General features: G+C 45.6%; 1 protein-coding gene across 1 annotated transcript in view; it reads right to left on the minus strand.

Annotated features, from left to right (window-relative positions):
* lamb4 (laminin, beta 4) overlaps nt 1–12,607 on the minus strand; it is a 33,840-nt gene that overhangs the window by 12,976 nt on the left and 8,257 nt on the right. Inside the window, exons 8-24 of the mRNA XM_083666725.1 lie at nt 12,279–12,493; nt 11,768–11,888; nt 11,365–11,553; nt 11,036–11,185; nt 10,125–10,237; nt 9,807–9,886; nt 9,427–9,577; nt 9,018–9,143; nt 6,949–7,134; nt 6,626–6,738; nt 6,033–6,153; nt 4,792–4,972; nt 4,041–4,184; nt 3,450–3,681; nt 3,039–3,196; nt 2,196–2,505; nt 1,778–1,935 (exon numbers count right to left, since the gene is read on the minus strand). Of these exons, the coding sequence (XP_083522851.1) occupies nt 1,778–1,935; nt 2,196–2,505; nt 3,039–3,196; nt 3,450–3,681; nt 4,041–4,184; nt 4,792–4,972; nt 6,033–6,153; nt 6,626–6,738; nt 6,949–7,134; nt 9,018–9,143; nt 9,427–9,577; nt 9,807–9,886; nt 10,125–10,237; nt 11,036–11,185; nt 11,365–11,553; nt 11,768–11,888; nt 12,279–12,493 (2,748 nt within the window). The remainder of the gene's footprint in view (nt 1–1,777; nt 1,936–2,195; nt 2,506–3,038; nt 3,197–3,449; nt 3,682–4,040; nt 4,185–4,791; nt 4,973–6,032; nt 6,154–6,625; nt 6,739–6,948; nt 7,135–9,017; nt 9,144–9,426; nt 9,578–9,806; nt 9,887–10,124; nt 10,238–11,035; nt 11,186–11,364; nt 11,554–11,767; nt 11,889–12,278; nt 12,494–12,607) is intronic.

Here is a 12,607-nt window from a genome sequence, read left to right on the forward strand (position 1 = left end):
GACTTTGTTATATTTGTACCATACTGTTGACACTTCTGCAGTAAAGTGCCCTATTTTGACCAACATCATCATTTCCTCATCTTGCCTCATCTCTGCTCCTGGGTCCTACCTCACCATGCCACAGCAAGCTTCTGCCCAACATGGACCCAGCAGAGATCGACCAGATAAAGAGTAGTGCTGGGAGTAGTGCTGGGCCAACAGCAAGAACAAAATGTCCCAAATGTTAGAGAAACTCCGGGCACTAACCACTACACACCACTGATCCCAGAGTGGCCACTTCCCAAGCCTCATTACCCAGTGCGCCAGTCGTCGGGGTAAATCCCCCAGTGAAACTGCACCGTGAACCTAAGAACCCCTGAGCAGTATGACAGCAACCCGGGAAAGTGCAAGGGCTTCCTCAGTCAGTGCTCTCTGGAGTCCGAGCTACAGCCCTCCTCCTTCCACACTGACCAGGCCAAGATCACCTACATCATTTCGCTGCTCTCGGGCAAGGCATTGGCATAGGCAACGGCGGTGTGGGAACAGCAGCCACCATCCTGTAGCTCCATATCAGCTTTCACTTCTGAGCTGCGACGAGTCTTCGATCACCCAGTCAGTGGACGAGAAGTGGCGAGTTATTCACCCTATGCCAAGGGGCCAGGTCAGTGGCTGACTTCGCCATCGATTTCCGAACCCTTGCTGCTGAGAGTGGATGGAATATGGAGGCACTGATCACCGCCTTCCACCATGGTCTGTCCATCTCAATCAAGGATGAACTGGCCTCTCAAGATCTGGGAGAGGACCTCGAGTTCCTGATAACTCTGGCAATCAACATCGACAACCACATCTGAGAACAAGTAAGACAGAGCCCTCTTGACACCACCCCAGTCTCCCGGATTCCCAAGCACCCTAAGCCCACTGTGCCAGTCTCCCGGTTTCCCGAGCACCCCAAGCCCCCCGAGCCAAGCCTTGAGGAGCCCATGCAGCTGGGCCGCACCCATCTGAGCCCACAGGAACGAGACATGTGCATGCGCAAAGGCGGCTGTCTCTACTGTGTAGGGCTCGACCATTTCCATTCAACATGTCCGGAGCTGCCAGGAAAACTGCTGTCAGGACAAAGGGAGACCCTGACGAGCTGTGCGTTGACTCCCAGGCCACCCAGTCACCATGTGTTACTGCCCGCAATCCTTCACTGGGACAACCGTCAGCACCAAGTTCAAGCTTTCGTGTACTCAGGGGCCGCAGGTAATTGTATCGATCAAGACCTCACCAGAGAATTAAAAATAACCTGCATGAAATGCCCCATGCCACTGCAGAGCCGCTCCTAAGGGGGGGGTTACTGTCATGGTTCCGTCTGACCACCGGAGGGTGGCAGACACCGCCCAAGAGACTAATTGACACACAGGTGTTTTAGATCCTGGTTTTTAAGACTCTCCTTACGAAAGGTGTGTTTCTGTTGATTCTTTGCAGAAGCGTGAGTTGTTTGCAATATGCTCTAGTCTCCTTAGTAGATCCGTAGTCTTATTTTCTCAAGTGTTCCTTTGTACAATGCTGTTGATACTTCTGCAGTAAAGTGGCCTATTTTGACCGACACCATCGTTTCCTTGTCTTGCCTCATCTCTGGTCTTGGGTCCTACCTCACCACGTCACAGAGGAGGGGATGACAGCAAGTGTGGCCGGATATGGTGCACATGCATGGTGTATTATTGAGCTTTTTAAAAGACACAAGCCCTAAACCTGGAAGCTAAATCATTTTCTTAATCCTAAAATGCACACACACACACACACACACACACACCTGTGTGTCCAGTCAAGCAATTGCAGGTCAGGGCCCGGGTCTCTGGGTCCTTCCTGCAGGATCTAGCGAAGAATCTCTCACTAGACTGAATGTCTGGACACAGGCAGGGCTCACAGGGATCCTTGGAGACTGGGTCGCCATAGTAACCCTCCACACACCTGAAACACCCAAACACTTAACAATTACGCCATGGATGGATGGATGGATGGATGGATGGATGAACAGTTCACTGAATGTCTAGTCCTGGCCGAGTGCACAAGAGAGACAAATCACAAATAGAACCAGAAATCAGAATGAACAAATAGATAAATGAATGGATGGATGGATGGATCAAAATAATGAATAATTTCATTAAATGCATGAATTCAATAATCAGTCCATTGAATAGCACACACACTCGTCATAACTACACACACACCTGTCACAGTTAGGTCCGGTAGAGTGTTCCCTACAGTCGAGGCAGGTTCCAGTCTCAGGGTCACACAGTTCAGCCAGGTCATTACACTCACAGGGACGACACTGGGGGAAGCCATAGAAACCTGGCTTACAGCTCTCACAGTGATGTCCCTGGGTGTTGTAGAGGCAGCGCAGACACTCCCCCGTCACTCTGTCACACGAGCCACTGTCGCTAGGGTCGATGTTGTCGTTACAGGGACACTCCGCGCAGCGGGCTCCCGGCGCAGTCAGATCGCCGTAGAAACCGGAGGCACAGGCATCACAGCGAGGACCTTAGGAACGAGAGGAAGGATGTCATGGTTCCGTCTGACCACCGGAGGGCGGCAGAGACCGCCCAAGAGACTAATTGACACACAGGTGTTTTAGATCCTGGCTCGTTAAGATTCCTTAAGAGAGGTGTGTTTCTGTTGATTCATTGCAGAAGCTTGGATTGTTTGGAATGTACTCTAGTCTCCTTAGTAGATCCCTAGTCTAAGACTTTGTTATATTCTCAAGTGTCCCTTTGTACCATACTGTTGATACTTCTGCAGTAAAGTGCCCTATTTTTACCTACACCACCATTTCCTCATCTTGCCTCATCTCTGGTCCTGGGTCCTACCTCACCACGCCACAGAGGAGGGGTTGACAGCAAGTGTGGCCGAATATGGTGCACATGTGTTGTGTGTTATGGAGATTTTTAAAAGACACAAGCCCTAAACCTGGAAGCTAAACCATTTTCTTAATCCTAAAATGCACATGCATACGCACACACGCACACGCACATGCACACACACACACACACACACACACACACACACACACACACCTATGTGTCCAGTCAAGCAGTTACAGGTCAGGGCCTGGGACTCTGGGTCCTTGTTGCAGGATCTAGCGAAGAATCTCTCACTAGACAGAGTGTCTGGACACAGGCAAGGCTCACAGGGTTCCCTGGAGATGGGGTCGCCATAGTAACCCTCCACACACCTGAAACACCCAAACACTTAACATTTACACCATGGATGGATGGATGATGGATGATATATAAACAGTTCACCAGATGACCGGTCGAGTGCACAAGAGAGACAAATTACAAATAAAACCAGAAATGTGAATCAGAATGAATAAATCGATAAATGAATGGATAATGGATCAAAATAATGAATTATTTAATTAAATGCATGAATTCAATAATCAGTCCATTGAATAGCACACACACTCGTCATCACTTCACACACACCTGTCACAGTTAGGTCCGGTAGAGTGTTCCCTACAGTCGAGGCAGGCTCCGGTGTCAGCGTCACACAGTTCAGCCAGGCCATTACACTCGCAGGGATGGCACAGCGGGAAGCCATAGTAGCCAGGTTGACAGCGGTCACACTGACGCCCAGCCAGCTCCCTCCTGCACGGACACTGACCTCTGACCTGGTCACACAGCTCCGACACCGAGCCCCGAGGATCACACCCACATGCTGGGAGATTGAGGAAGAGGGTAAGAAGTTTTAGATACGGTAAGTCAGAAAAGCGTCCCAGATGTATGTAATGTGCTTACATTTTTATCAATTTTCTATGGAAGGTTATATTGCCTTAGATAATTACAAATATTTGGTAAATAGGAGGTATTAAGTATTGGGAAAGGTTGGGCATACTATGTTTACTTGGTAAAATTAAGGTGTTGAGAGGAGACAAGATAATACAAAAAATCCTCAAAAGGAAGAAAAATCTATTTACTGCAAGCAGAAGTAATGTCAATGTCCAATGAGGCTGATGGTGCTACAATCCTACAATATCATTATATATCAGAAGTAACCAGGGAGTTGTAATGACATACGTGTGCAGCCATTAGATCCAAAGCCAAACGTCATGGGGGCACAGGTGTCACAGCAGCGGCCTACTACATTGGGCTTGCATTCACACAGCCCCCCAAACTTACTGCAAGAGGGGCCTAGTGAGCCCTGAAAGTTGCACCTGCAAGCTGGAGACACAAGTCCTTACATTACACATTATACACATTATACACACACACAGACACACACACACACACACACACACAGACACACACAGACACACACACACACACACACACACACACACACACACACACACACACACACACACACACACCAGTGGAGGCTGGTGGAGGCAGAAATTGGAGGACAGGTTCATTGTAATGGAATGGAATGAGGAATGGTGTGTTTGATACCATTCGTCACTCCATTCCACGCATTACAATGAGCTCGTCCTCCAATCACTGGTCAGAGATGACAAGTAACATTAGCCTACTAACCATTGGCCGTTTTAGGATAATTACAATAACAATGAATTGGCGACATGCACTTTTCTTTTTTCAATGGTAGATGACCAAGATATGATATTTAAATCTGGCCTGTGGTTCAGAGTTTGCCTTGAAAGTGATTAAATTAGATCTCTCCTCATTTTATCCGAGGTTAGAATAAAGGCTTTTATTAGGGTTAGATTAGGGTCTACTTCATTAGGGTTAGGGTCTACTTCAAGGTTAGAGTATGGGTTAGAATCAAATTCGTTTTGAAGGTTTCAGTTATGGTTTAGGCCAGGATACTCACGCACGGCTCCGTTATGAATGCGGGCTGACATGCTCCCAATGAGGGCCTCACACACGTCAGGTAAGGTTTGCGGCTGGCCCACCTCAGCTGCCATCTCTACACAGCGGAACTGCCGGAATGAGTCCAGGTCGCTCTGAGAACAGAAGTCCTGCAGGGACTCCATCTTGGGGATCATGCCCATCTGAGAAGCAGGAGGTATTCGTTTCGAGCTTTGCTATCACAACTGATAAGACTACATCTCCCATAATGTGCTGTTCTTCAGTAAGGGCTGAATTATAAACATACTAATTCTAAACGTATCTCGAATTCCCCAATGACACCAACGATTTCATTTTTTTTAAGAATTAGGCCTCATCTAAAAGCCATTTGGGGTTTCTAGCCTCATCCTGCACAACATGCTTTTTCACACCTTTTGACCATGTTCTCTTTCAGTCTACTCGGTTCGACCCCTCACTATTGGACAAACACTCTTGCGTCACTGAAAACCCTATTCAATCATGCTTGCAAGGCGTGAAGGGTAAAGAAGGGTAAAGCTGTCTCTACCATTAAAGTCTATCTGGCAGCCATTTCAGCATGCCACGTTGGACTCGGTGGGACTAGGTGGGAGGACACCCTCTCATCTGTCGTTTTATGAAGGGCGCTCGCCCCCTACGTCCGGGATCCAGGCAACTCATCCCCTCATGGGATCTGACAGTAGTTCTCGAGGTGCTGACCAGTGCCATTTCGTTTTGAAAGTGTTGCATAGTGAGCGGTCGAACCGAGGCGACTAAAAGAGAACTTAAGGTTGTGGTCTGTAACCCCGGTTCTCTGAAGGAGATGAGGGAGACCTCTCACCAGAATGGCCCGCTTACACAGCATAAAAGTTTCACACAAAGTGTGTGTTTCACAGAATGGAAAAGGGCGTGCTGGGGGGAGCTTATACGGTATCTCCTCTGCACCAGGTGAGGCTGCATTCTTGAAAGTGCACTCAAGCCTTGCAGGCATGTTTGAATAGGGTGTCAGCGAATAGGGATGCAGGAGTGCCTGTCCCATAGTGAGGTGTCTCCCTCATCTCCTTCAGAGAACTAGGGTCACAGTTCACTTCAGCCCCAGCAGCATAAATCAACTAAATGGCACCATAACCATGTTCTGATACAAGCAATATCTAGTAAGTAATTTAGTTTACCTTTCTGGTTTGCTGACTCAATCGAATTAAATGATTGATATTGATGCTATGAAGTACTATATGATGGTATTCTTACTGAATCGATGAGCGTGTGCATGCTGGACTGAGGGTCAGGGCTGGGCTGCTTCAGAAAGGTGATGTCCACATAATATCTGCCTCCCATGTTCAGACACACTGGTGTATCTAATATGGCAACCCTAGGGGAGAAACACACTAAATAAGTGATCACCCCTAGGGTAGAAACACACTGAATAAGTGATCACCCCTAGGGGAGATCAAGCTGGGCTGAGGGTCCATAAATCATTACTTTACACAGGCAGACAATGGCTTACATTATCATTAAGGGCTGTAGATTTGACTATTATCATGACATGATTGAAAGCAGCTGTAGTACATACAGTAACAGCTGGAGTACATAACAGCTGGAGTACATAACAGCTGGAGTACATAACACCTGGAGTACATAACACCTGGAGTACATAACAGCTGGAGTACATAACACCTGGAGTACATAACAGCTGGAGTACATAACAGCTGGAGAACATAGCAGCTTTATTAACAGGTTTTGACCTGTTAACAAAGTACCAGATCTACATTTACAAGGGGGTTTGATTAACAATGGCAAGTGAAGTTGATATTGTATTACTGATGAACACTGGTCTCCCTCACCTTGCAGACCCTGATAAAGTGAATGTTTTGATTCCTGTTGGGTCGCTGGTGCAGCTGCCGTCACCAGGTGATAGGGCTACGATGTTGACAGAGGCGATCCAGTCATCTGGGGACTAAGGAGGACACCATATACAGTATACAGTACAGGTAAGAATACACACAAACAATACAAACATTAGAAATTCAAATTGGGCTCCTCATCCATAGGTAACGAGAGACACTGTGTTTGTGTGATCTATCAATCAAAAGTAAATGACAACAAAAAGCCATTGACAATGAATCAGATGTGTATTGCGTAAGTTCTTTCACATGGTTGCCCTCACCTCTGGCTCATAACGGATGACTATCTGGTAATCAAGGGAGGAAGGAATGTTGTCAACAGTGAACCTAAGTCCCGCCTCATCCAGGACCCGCACAAATCCCGGTCCGGTCCAGGTGATTGGCGCATCAGTTGTCCTCTCTCGGGGCACGATTTGTAGTGCCGAGCCCGGGTCCAATGGAATTGTCCTCTGATAAAGCAGAATCAAGTTTAACTGTTGTTTCCACTGCCCTTTGTAGCATACAGTAGTAACCCTCAATAAACAGTAGTATAATCAACAAATAAGTGGTAACAGACATTTTCTTATGATTTATAGGAACAATTACATACAATACTGTTTACATCAATGTTGGCATGTTAATCTGACACAGAAGGCATTTGAAACTCAACCTTAAGGTGTTGAGAGGAGACAAGATAATACAAAAAATCCTCAAAAGGAAGAAAAATCTATTTACTACAAGCAGACAGGGAAACACACCACTCAAACACACTAAGGCCTGTCAGAACATGAACTGAGCGTCACAGAAGATGCTATCCCCTTCCTTACACAACTCTTGAATGCCATCTGTGTAATCTCTGTGTATTCATCACGCAATTCAGAGGTCCAAAATAAAATAAAATTAACTTGATTTCAAATGTGACAGGCTGCAGTCAATATGGACAATATGTTGTTATGGGAAATTTACTGTTGGTAAGCCATTTTCAAATGAATTTAGAGGCCATTTTCCCAAAAGTGTGTCCGCAAGTTTATCACTACCCAGATGGCAGTGAACGACATCATTTTGAAGCTCTGACCCAAAAAAACAACTACATACAGTACTGGAGCCTGTCACAAATGGTCAGTAAATTTTTAAAATGTACCTTTGTAAATTGCCATTGAGATGATAAGGAGACATTTTTCTGCTGCCCTTAAATACTGTAAGATGTTAGCACTATGTCATTGTTCACAATGTTAATGTTCACCAATCATACTTCAGATACCCTTATACAGTGCCTTCAGAAAGTATTCAGAACCCTTCACTTTTTCCACATTTTGTTTAGTTATAGACTCAATTTAAGTGTGTAATTGATTCCTATGCAAATCAGAGACCCTATAAAAACAAAGATATTAATTCCAAAATTACATGAGCTATTATCCTTGCATTAAGATGGACTCAATTCAACTTATTGAGTGATTTGTTGATCACATTTTTGCATTTTAGCTAATTTTAAGAGTGTCATAGCAAAGGGTCTGAATACTTATTTACATGAGGTATTTCTGCATTTCAATTTTAATAAATCTACAGAAATTTCAAAACATTTGTTTTCGCTTTGTCATTCTGGGGTATTATGTGGGGAATGATGGCAAATTCTTTCAATTTAATCCATTTTAAATTGAGTCTATAACACAACAAAATGTGGAAAAAGTGAAGGAGTCTGAATACTTTCCGAAGGCACTGTATGATATTGGCTGCATAGTTTTTAGGTCCAATATGTGGGTTTTTCATTATAAAATGGACACAAAGTTTGGAACCACTTATGAGTCTTGATATACACTCACCGAACACTTTATTAGGAACACCTGTACACTTTCTCATGGTGGAAGTGGTCTAATGGTGTGGGGAATGTTTTCTTGGCACACTTTGGGCCCGTTAATACCAATCAATAATCGCTTGAATGCTACAGCCTATTTGAGTATTGTTGCTGACCATGTGCATCCCTTCATGGCCACAATTTACCCATCTTCTCATGACTACTTCCAGCATGATAATGCACCATGTCACAAAGCAAAAGTCGTCTCAAACTGGTTTCATAAACATGACAATGAGTTCAGTGTTCTTCAGTGGCCTTCACTGTCACTGGATCTGAATCCAATAGAACACCTTTGGGAACGGGAGATTCACAGCTTGAAAGTGCACCTTAACTGCAGGAATTGCGTGATGCAATCATGCCATGATGGACCAGAATCTCAAAGGAATGTTTCCAACATCTTGTGGAATCAATGCCACGAAGAATTGAGGCTGTTTTGAGAGCAAAGGGAGGCCCTACGCAGTATTAGTATAGTGTTCCTAATAAAGTGCTCAGTGAGTGTACCTGTTCTTGTCTTCTCCTGCGGGCCTGCCTCCTGTTTCTGGTCAGGACAAATCTGCCATGGCTGAGTTTGAAGTCATAGCCTTGCTGCCTGTAGTACTGCTCACACTTCGGCAGTTTTGGGTCCACCTGGGATGGAAACGTAACAGCACACACACACACACACACACAGACACGCACGCACGCACACACACACACACAAACACACACACACACACACACACACACACACACACACACACACACACACAGAGACACACACGTTGTATACTGGTACCACTAGGGAATATAGTGAAGTGAAGATGACACATAAACTTGAGTGCTTTGAATTCAATATTGAATATTTACACCAAAAATGCTCAGCCATTGGCAACACCATGCAGGACAGAACTTGTGTATTTTTTTTACGAACCAGAGATGCAGAGATCATGACAGGAGCAGCGTTCTCTGCCTCGTAAAGGTAATAGTCCAGAGGAGCCAGGAAATGACCCGGGGCGGGGGCACTACAGCTCTGCCCCACCATGTTGGGCAAGCAGTGGCAGTGGCCATCCTCCGTGGAACACCTGTGGGGGACATAGAGATTTAACAATTGACCCATGGCCTGTGTCAATGTATTTCAGTTTTCAACGTAAATTACCTGTCTTGTCAAGTTTAGACTAGTTACTTGTATTTACATATATTTATTATTATTTGTTACATATATTTATTATTATTACTTAACATTACCAGTTGTAATCATGGTAAACCCGAAAATTGATTAGCGTTGGTTATCGAGTTACGTTGTTGACATACATGCTGCTATAAGCTCCTCCTATGTCACAGACGCAAGGTTTGCAGGTGTGTATAGTGTTCCCCAGACCCCAGTAACCTGGCTAGAGAGAAAAAGAGAGAGAGAGAGAGAGAGAGAGAGAGAGAGAGAGAAAGAAAGGTCACAACAACCAGTATTTACTGTATCATTTGGTGGTAATTCATTATACATTCTTCCTTTACCTATGCCTTTAGAGCAAGGCAGTAGCTAAGAGGGACCTTGATAAGAAACATGACAGAGAAAACATAACCAATCACGGGACGGTAACACTGGTCGTCATGGCAAGTGCACGTGTCACCTACCAGGCACTGGTCACAGAGGGGTCCTGTAACGAGCCGCTGGCACACACACTGGCCTGTCGCCGGGTCACATAGGTCGGTAGCCGGGGCGCTACCCAGGAGGTTGCACCTGCACACTGAACACAGGTTGAGAGTCATGGAGGGGGTATAGAGACGCAGGAAGATGTATGAAAGGGACAGGTCATTCACTGGTCATCAGTGGTTGTTTATGATAAGCAGTTAGGACATGATGTCAAGAAATGTTGTTTTGAAATGTTGTTTTAGCAAATACGTATACATGCAAAGTGAGTACAGCAGATCTGGTTCAGTCAGATATGATGTAATTTAAGGCCTAAAGGTGGACTAAGCGATGTGATGTAGCCGTGACGTAGCCACGAGGTAGCAGGAGGCGATGACCGGGATTCTCTTTCTCTTTCTCTCTCACTCACCAGCACCTTTTGTAATTGCCATGCCATGTGCCATGTGCAGAGGCCTACGTAATCACAAGCGAGTGAAACTTGCTGCTTGGGTTAAACTGAAACATCTCTGAAGTCATCCCACTTCTGTGTGATATGCTTTCTGTGCAGCTTCCCCCTTGTCTGGAACTCTGGACTTCCTTGTCACCACATTCAAAACTGGTCTAAAAAAACACCTTTACCGTTGTGGCTTCTCCATCCCTACATCATGTCTGCCATCACTGTCCTGTCCTGATCATGTCACACCAGTTCCACATTGTTGTTAGCATGTTTTATGTCAAGATGCTTTTTCCTTATGTTTATTTTTTACTCTGAACAGTGACTTTAAGAAAATGTTTTAAGAATACAATTGAATATTATAACTTCCTGTGGTAATGTCATATCTCTGAGTAGATGCAGGTAGGACAAGAAGTGTTAGGGGGAAAAGAAGGGAAAGGGGGATTTTAACTAAGTTCTTACTCTGGCAACCCGAGGGGTCTTCCTCACGGAGCCCGTAGAAGCCAAACTTGCAACGGTCACAGCGTTCCCCCTCCACGTTCTCCTTACAGATGCAGCGGCCCAAACTGGGGTCACACACGCCCAGAGTCCCTGCCGGGTCACACTCACACGCTGGAGGACAGGGAGGACAGAGATAGTGACATCATCATCAACGCAAAATACAACAAAAATACGTTGTCACTCCACCTCCATTACACTAAAGATTATGAGTGATAAGGTGTAAAACTGTTAACTGAAGTACAAGTACTAGGTCCTTACATTTGCTACATTCATTACAAAGCCTAACTTACGGATACACCCCTGAGGGTCTTCAATGGAGCGCTGGGGGTCCTGGTAGTAGTAGGGTCTGCACTGCTCGCAATGGAGGCCGACGCGGTTGTGTAGGCAGTTATCACACACCCCCCCACTGACCCCCCCTGACGCTTGGTACCGTGCAGGGTCAAAGTGACACGACTGTGAATGACCGTTACAGTTACATCCTGGGGAGATCAGACAAAGAGTGATTATGTTATACATTCCTATTGAGATGTCTGAGTAGGTTTTCTTTATAATCATTTAAGAATGACTCTTTAATTATGGTTTGGGTTGGCAGTTAGGTCTGGCATTTAGATGGGTACACATGTTTTTTTTTACATACTATGTACATTTGAAGGATAGGGGGCAAGTAATACAACAAATAGAAGACTCCATTACCTCTGCAGACATGTGTGTCTGTTTGGCCAGCTGGGCTCCAGGGGGAGTCATTGTGGAATTCCTGGCATCTCTCACAGTTTGTGCCCATTGTATTGTGTTGGCAAACACAGCGGCCGTTAATCTAAGGGAACAAGAAGAAGAAACTAAATTCAATAGGCTGGTAAAGTGGAACACCCCTGGAGACACATAATCAAGCGTGCAGCACTGTGACACTGACATGATAATGCAGATGTTTGGCTGTCAAATTTGATCCCACTGCAATACAACAGACTCATGTTCATTATTTCGTGTCCCCCATCATCACAGAAACATATATTATATGTTATATATATAATTATATTAGCGACCGGTCACGTTAGCCAGCATATTCTATTGAAGCTCCCAATGAGATATCACCAATTCCAAATCAAGCTACTACAAATTGAATTTAAAACAACGGCCACCCCTTCTGTTTACAAAGAAGTGCAGGGGCAGCGCTGTTGAGTGAACTACTCCTCTATACCCTCCTCACCATGCCAGGCTCGTTGAACACGTCCCCCCGGGTGCCGTCCGTGGGGATACACTGGCTGGCGTGGCCGTTGCAGAAGCAGCTGCCACGCACCACCATGTTGTAGAGGGCGTAGTAGTACTTGTCCTGAGGGTTCCGCCGCTTGCGGGCCAGCAACGTGTCGCCCAGGGTGAACAGGCGGGTGAAGTTGACCCGCAGGTTGGTCATGGTGATCAGCTCTGAGGGAGAGGGGGTTCGTAGCGGGTTGGAGGTAAAAGGGTGGAAGTGTTAGTATTAGCCTTAGAGCAGAGTTGCAGGTAAAGAGAGGTTGGCCATTGCGGTTTGACCAAAAA

Source organism: Argentina silus (assembly GCF_951799395.1).
Source record: "Argentina silus genome assembly, chromosome: 3".
Lineage (NCBI taxonomy): Eukaryota > Metazoa > Chordata > Actinopteri > Argentiniformes > Argentinidae > Argentina > Argentina silus.